General features: G+C 40.2%; 1 protein-coding gene across 2 annotated transcripts; it reads left to right on the plus strand.

Moving 5' to 3' along the window:
• Positions 1-370: 370 nt before the first annotated feature.
• lztfl1 (leucine zipper transcription factor-like 1) lies at positions 371-7,030 on the plus strand. 2 transcript variants are annotated; one of them, XM_040044365.1, is made up of 10 exons: positions 371-640; positions 959-1,083; positions 1,228-1,422; positions 4,823-4,880; positions 5,284-5,355; positions 5,469-5,534; positions 5,627-5,704; positions 6,005-6,181; positions 6,608-6,711; positions 6,891-7,030. In XM_040044365.1, exons 1-10 carry the CDS (start codon positions 638-640, stop codon positions 6,907-6,909), a joined length of 897 nt encoding a protein of 298 aa, XP_039900299.1. In that variant the 5' UTR covers positions 371-637; the 3' UTR covers positions 6,910-7,030. The 2 variants fall into 2 exon arrangements, with proteins under 2 accessions (XP_039900299.1, XP_039900300.1); XM_040044366.1 differs by lacking the exon at positions 371-640 and adding an exon at positions 672-855.
• The last annotated feature ends 829 nt before the right edge of the window (positions 7,031-7,859 follow it).

A 7,859-nucleotide genomic window follows, 5' to 3' on the forward strand; every position in this document is an offset into this window, starting at 1 on the left:
TGGGCTAGTTCTTTAGTGGGGCTGAAATTTTGACTGGGATGAATCTTGTCAAAACACTGAATTGCGAAGCAGACAACTGAATGACTTGATTACCGACTACTTTTGAGGCAGTTAAAGGCAGATAGCGTGTTCTATGTTGAGATCGAATTAACGTAGAACAACAACAAGACTAAACAACTACCCTTAAATTAAAACCAGTTTAAAAAAAACATCTTATAGTGAATATCACACACGTGTGTATATGAAATGTTGTTAAGATGAGGCAGTTAATGTTGATTTGGGATTCACTTTTTGTTTCAAATCTTTACGTAGCGCCATTGAATGCACCTCTGGTAACCAAGGTGATGACGCTCTTTTCCGTTACCAAGGCATTCTCAATGCAAACACTAGCTGCTAGGAGGCTAGCAAATCTGCTTGATAGTCTTATAGCTGTCATATAACCTTTGTTTAGCCTCGTCGAATGTAATTATAAGAGATTTTCAAGAACACTCGATTCCAGCATTTCACCGCTGGTTTTCAGTCTGCTTACTGAATGATCTAAATTATAGCCAGAAAAACCCATTTCTTCCCTCTTTTGGAGCAGCTCAGTCTTCAAGCTAGCTAACTTAGTTACGTTAACGTTAGCTGCACAGCCATCATGGTAAGTAGCTGAAATGATTTGCTGTACAGGCCACCTGTTCGCTTTTAGGAGTTTAGCATGCTAAACGCCTAGCCCTGTGCTCTAAAGCTGAATCAAAAGACGAGTGAACCGCTAATGTTAGCGAGCAACCCTTTATATACATAAATAGTACGCTGGATGTGCAAGCCCATGTGAAAAGGCCCTGCTGCATATTAGCAAGAGAAAATCCTCTTCAAGTTAGCTAATTATCTGCTTGTTTATGTACACCTTATTTGTGTTCATTTTTTATTCTGTGTGCCGATCTTTGCTTAAAATCAAATTTCTCTTATCTTCGTGTAGGCTGAATTTGGATTTAATGAACACCATCAGAATGAAATCATCAATTATATGCGATTTGCACGTTCAAAGAGAGTTCTAAGGCTCAAAACTATCGACTCATGCTTCGAGGAGCTCAAAGATAGCAGGTGACTGGTCATTTCTTCTCTTTTCTCACGTTACTTCCGCTCAGTTGTCTATGTAAAGTAGATATGCAGGAAAAATGAAAAATGAAGTGCTTTTCGGTTCAGATGTACCTGAAACATTTCCAATTTACGTGCATTTTTGTGAAGGCTTGTGGAGGAAACCTTCACAGTGGACGAGGTGAAGGAGATGCTGGACGAGCTGCAGGCGGTGGTGCGTGGGGAGGTGGAGATGGAGCTCATCAACACAGCCCACACCAATGTGCTGCTGCTTAGGCAGCTTTTCTCCCAGGCGGAAAAGTTTTACCTACGACTACAGAGTGATATCTCGGAGCTGGAAAACAGGTGGTCTATCTAGAAATTGCTTATCAGATATATATAGACAAACGGACATACAGTGCTGTGAGAAAATATTTGCCCCCCTTCCTGATTTTTTTATGTTTCAGATCATCAAACAAATTGTAATACTAGACAAAGATAACCTGGATAATTACAAAATGTACTGCAGGTCTTACTTGCCTCAGTTAAGGTCAGTGTTCATTGCTAAACAATAAGGAGGATGCTGGGCAAAAATGGCATCCATGGGAGAGTTCCGAGGTGAAAACCACTGCTGCCCCCCCCCCCAAAAAAAAAAAAAACCCAAAACAAAAAAAAAACAAAGGCTTTGTCCTACATTTACCAAAAACATCTTGATGATTTATGACAACATTCTGTGGACTGATTAGACAAAAACTGAACTTTTTGGAGGGTTTGAGTGCCGTTATGTGTGGCATAAAAGTAACACAGCATTTCATAAAAAGAACATCATACCTGTGCAAACAGTCAAAAATGTTAGTGGTGGTGGTCTGGAGCTGCTTTGCTGCTTCAGGACCTGCATGACTTGCTGTAATTGATGGAATTCTGTCGTCTACCAGAAAATCCTCAAGAAGAATATCTGGCCATCAGTTCATGCCATGAATCTTAAGCACATTTAAGTTATGCGACAGGACAGTGATCCCAAACACCATGACTTGGATTGGCCAAGTCAGCGTTTGGACTTAAATCAAACTGAAATGCTTTTGCATGACTTTAAACACGTCATCCATGCTGGTAAACTCTCCAGTTTGGATGAACTAAAGTAATTCTGCAAAGAACAGTGGGCCAAAATTTGTTACACTGAAGCTGAAAGAGCCTCCTACTTGAAAGCACTCTTCTGTCTGACCACTAGGTTGTGCAGGGGATGTGAAATATTATTCATTATTCTGAGGTCTTTGTTCAACACCCTCCTCTCATACACTAACTGTGGGGGCAGCAGAGTAGTTCACAGTGCCAACCTTCCTGATCATGGCATTTTTTTTAGGCATCAATGGAAAGATGCCTAAAAAAGATGCCTTTAAAAAAAAAGGAAGAATAGTCTTTGTGACATTTTTAATGTCTGCATTTTTATTATGTTTATTGTGGGATTATTTATCATTGCGTGCTGAATGGTTGGCTTATCTGAACAAGCCTCTCAGCAGTTAGGCCTTTTTACATAGACAGGAGGTAGTTAAAATGATGTGATAGGGGTCATGTCACAGCAATGTAAAAAGTAAGCTTCATGTTAAAGAGAAAGGTTCCACCACACTGTATCATAGACCACTTCCTCTGCAGTGCTGCTCAGATTTAGATCGTGTACATGTTACATGCCAGGTAAAAAGGTCACTGCCAGCCCTCGCTGTCAGTTTAACCCTTTTTTTCCATTACGCTTGTTTCTCACTTTTTTTTTTTTTTTTTTTTTTTTTTTTTGCAGGGATGTTCGGTTAGCCTGAAAACCACAACATGCACACGCACTATGCAGTGTGGGTAAACTGAGCTGTGAATTTAGATAAGCCTTAGCATTAAAAGTAATATTAAAAAGCATAATGGAAACGTGCAACCTCAGAAAAGTGCATGACCTTTTTTTTATAATTTGCAGAGGAGACCGTTAGGCCTTTTAACATTTGAACATTTTTTCAAGGCTATTTCTGGATATGTTTAGTATCAGAAACAAATACAGATATATTTGTAGTGTTTTTTTTTTTTTTTAAACTGTGAAACTATTTGCAAAAGATTTGGTGAATTACTTAAGTCTGCTACTTTAATTTCACAAAAATTACAACGCTAATATTTATTGACAGTAATAATCATTAGCAAGTGGCACAAAGCCATTTGCTTACAATAACATATGTATTAATTAAACCTGAAAGATAATTCTTGTGTTCTTCTTTAACAAGTGTGCCAGATGTTCTTCAGAGAATGTTTTTTTTTCATATTACAAGCCCAAACATGGAGAAATGAGGGCGTGCACATGTGATACCAGAAACAAAGCTACATCACATGTGAACCGTTGTCAGAATATTGCACTCTTTGGCACAAAGGTATCAGGGCTTTCTGGCTCAAGTATGCCTATATCTCAGAGCAACAGAATTGGGTATATGAAGGGTGCACAATGGTACGGAGCCGCGGGGCTCCGTAACTTTTGTCTTGTTGCATGTGCATGATGTCCTCTTGTGGGACCTCTCTTGACCGCAGGAAACGCTCTAAATCCTCCTCCATGTCTACTCTCGAGGGAGATCCCGAGTTACTTTTGTGAGATACCACAAATGTAACTCGGGATCTCGCAAAGCCTTTTGCGAATCTTGCAAAAGTTCATCTTCATTTTTTTTTTGTCCAATGTCCCTTGCGGGCCTCCGTAGAGGCCCCAACCCTCACCCATCATCCCTCACTCCATCCCTCTCCAAAAAATAAAAAACAAACAAACAAACAAACAAAAAGTTCAGATAGCAAAAACTGACAGTGCCACAGGTTGTAGGCTTCACTTCTGAAATGAGCAAGCTTTTGATTTAAAATTCAAATTTCATGGTCACGCTTAAGCCCAAACCGCACGTCGACCGGTCCTTTTTTTCACGAGTGAGGATATGAAGGCAACTTTTTTTCTTTATCTCAGTCAGATAACATCAGCTTGCTGTCCAAATGTCCTACTTACGATGACCTAATGACCCAGACCCGGGGTCCAGGTTGCTCAGTGCAGCGCCCCATGGCTCATACACAAGTATAAACGCACCGCCTGTTTTCTGTGACACTCTGATGAACTTCATAAATGAACGTGACCTCTTCTCACCTTTCACCTTGTTAACACACTGTGTGTGTTCTTTGGAAAAGTAGTTTTGTAATATGCGAGCAGTGGGTGGATGAATAACCTCCAAAGCCTTTTTTTCACAGGGCTCAGCTGTACGTGACTTATACGGTGTCTAAAGCTAGGAATACGCCCCATATCACAGGCTACGTGTCTTCATCTGCTATTTAAAACCACATTACAGCTTTTCAGAAGCCTGATCTGCTCACCACAAGCGTGCATCTTAAAACATGAGTGCTAAACTGCCACCAAGAGATAGGGTGTTAAGTTTCCCTGCCAAACATTTAGATGGTAGATTGCTGTAATGTTCAAAAACATAAACATCGACATTGTGGTGACAAGTTAGCTGATGTGAGGAGATCACACAGATTGTCATATCAGTGCACCCAGTGTAGCATCTAAGTGCTGTTTACAGTAACCCTACATTTGTCATAATAAATAAACTGTCATAATTTTTCTCTGCATGTAATATTTTTCATTTTCGGTCTTATTATGCAATATCATGTCTTCACTGTTGTTCAGCACTTTGTGACTGTTAGGTCTGTGAAAAGCACTATATAAATAAATGTTACTTCTATCGTCTAATGCTTTGTTATCGTCTGACCCGTACAGGGAGCTGTTGGAGCAAGTGGCTGAATTTGAGAAGACTGACTTTAAAACCACCGATAAGGTGAGCATGAGGTGCAGTTTTGGCACGTGTGAGAGCTTCAAACATTACCGCTGAGATATTCGTCATTGATCATGTGTCCCTAGCGTATTTGTACCCACAGTTAGTAACTAGAGAGGCGTGCAGCTGCTTCTGTGCATTTTTAAATAGTTTTCTGTACCTGTCTATAGTAGCCTGGTGGTTACTTACTCACACATCACTGAGGTTGACAAGTGGTTTTATCACATACCGTTTTATGACAAACAAATTAACTGCTCTTTCATGACTCTTTCATGACACTAGTCTTCATCACATTTATGGGAAAGTGAAAGACTTGCCTAAATGGTGTTGATTTTTTTTGTTTGTTTGTTTTTACAGTTACATACCTGTTAGATAAAGAACTTTGTTATTTAAAAATATCCCCCAGATAAACAAAGAAACAAGCAAACCCAAGTTGGCCCCTCTGAATGAAAGTGGAGTGTCTGAACTTCTCAACAAGGTAAAGAAATGTGGTACATTATATGGATTGCTTCCATAGATTCACTGGGATGTTGGATTGTCCGCATGTTTACATAGTAAACCACAGCTACTGTATCTTTAATACTTCTTCAGGAGATAGTGAGACTACAACAGGAAAATGACAAACTGAGAGCGAGGCTCCGGACTTTAGAATCCCAGGTAAACAAATAACATTTTAAACAACGTGCTATCTTACTCGTGCTTGATAGCGATAGTTGTGTTGTTAATTCTCTTCCTGCTTGATTGTTTAGGCCATGAGTGCACTAGATGAGAAATCCAGGGCAGAGAGAGCTCTGAAAGACCTTCAGAGAGTGCAAGGGGAACAGCAGGTACGTTTCCAAATGTGGCTTTCAGTCAGCAAGTGTCATCTTCTCACTTTTTCTTTTTTTTGGGTCTCGGTTTGCGTTCCATTTCGCTACTTTCGCTTGTTTAACTTTACAGTTTTTCGTTTTCATATTAATGTTTTCTGCCATTTGCTTTTATCTGCCAACTTGGACCTAAATGGTATGTATCCACATGGTCAAAGTGTGTATTTTGTCGTCGTTAGAAATAGATTTTTTAGTTTTTAGTCTTGATGTCACAACTCATTCAAAAAAAGGTGAGGTAACGGTGTTGCCGTTCCCTTTAAGGTGGCTGCTCAATCCAAGGAAATCAACAGTCTAGAGGACACAGTGGCAGCTCTGAAAGAGGACTACGAAAGGTCTCTCAGCGCCAACGTGGCAACCCAGAAAGATTTGCAGGACAACCTGATCTCTTCCAAACATGAGCTTCTGCGAGTGCAAGAACAGCTGGCCTTGGCAGAGAAAGTGAGCAACTTTGGTCTCTTCCAGGAATTGAAAGTAACGTGCAAACATATAGTTAACACCCACAAAATGTCAAGTGTTGTTGTTGCTGTTCTACCCAGTTATTATTGAAGTTGTGAGACAATGAGGGTGTCATGAAGTCTGCGAACATGACACGCAAAAGGCCTTTCTTGCTGTTTACGAATCTCTCCTTGCTCTTCATCAGCCAGTTCCTATTTTGCAAGTGGCACTGCGGAAGCAAACGTTTTTTCATGTTCACTTTCCTGTCATGAGTTTCTAAGCAAAAGGTCATGCAATTGAATGTTGTACTCGCCGCCTGATGCCATTGGGACAGTTGGTCAGGTGCACTGAGCAATCTGTGCTGTTTTTCTCACGTTTGAATGTGTGTGTGTGTGTGCGTTTGTGTGTGTGTGTGTGTGTTGCGCGCAGGAGCTGGAGAAGAAGTTCCAGCAAACTGCGGCCTACCGCAACATGAAGGAGATTCTAACCAAGAAGAACGAGCAGATCAAAGAGATTAGGAAACGATTGCAGAGGTGAGTCTATGATTGTGAGATTATCCAAATCTAGTAGGTAAAAATGAATCAACACCCTTGAAAATAAAATCATACGGCATCCCAGTGTAGTCATAATATATAATACTAATAAGCTAATTGTGAGATTTTCCTTCTCTTGTTCATGTTTGACTAATTTCAGATTTTGCTCTCTGTTTCAGATATGAGCCTAATGAGTGAGCTCCACCCCGGACAGCTGGTTTAACAGATGTTTGCGAGTATAAAGTGGGACCAAGATTTACGACTGTGGTTTGGATACGAAACCATCTGATCTTTTGCTGTAAGACAAGAGAGACAGAAAGAAAAGCTCTTCCACAAGGAAACTTTTATTCACGCTTTGTCTGGCATTTTCACTAGTAATCGGCTTTAGTAAAGAGTAGGAGCTGGAAGCACACACACACACACACACACACACACACACACACACACACACACACACACACACACACACACACACACACACACACAAATGTAGTAGTGATGGCCGAGCTTTCTTTTTCCGTGTCTCAGTTCAGAGCTCACTTACAGTAGCTAGCAGACTTCCCTCTGTGCTCTATGCAATTACCAACACGTCCCAGTTTGAAGAGGCCTTGTCTGTTTGCTGAATTTGACAGATACGTTTTTGTCTGCCGGAAGCTTTGCAGTCTTATTATTGTGTGATCATAGGTTAAAATATTTGGCATTCATGCATCAGGTGATTACTGATATCCTGCTGATTAGTCTTAATCTCAGCAGCCCCGTTTTCTAGTGAACTTGGCATCGCTTTTGAGTTACATGCAGTTTCAAGCAAATCCAAGCCACAGAAAAAAGTTTATTGATCTGTTGCGGTTCATCTGATTTGTTACCTAAGCATTTAATAGTATTTCACACCAAATACCTACAGTGTTTCTTTTTTTTGTTTTTGTTTTTCCCAATGCGTGAAAACCCGGAGCTTTTACTTTTCTGCTCTTGCCTATTAAATGACATGAATAATGATTTACAGTGATTTCCCTACTTCCCCTTCAAAATCGCATAGAATATTTTTGTGTGGAATCTCTATCCATGTACTTTTCGTATTGCTGTGGGCGATGGAGTGTAAGAGGAAAAAAATATATATTTACATGATGTTCATGAAGTAATGCTCTTGTAGA

This window comes from Simochromis diagramma, unplaced genomic scaffold (genome assembly GCF_900408965.1).
Source record: "Simochromis diagramma unplaced genomic scaffold, fSimDia1.1 OVJJ01000602.1, whole genome shotgun sequence".
Lineage (NCBI taxonomy): Eukaryota > Metazoa > Chordata > Actinopteri > Cichliformes > Cichlidae > Simochromis > Simochromis diagramma.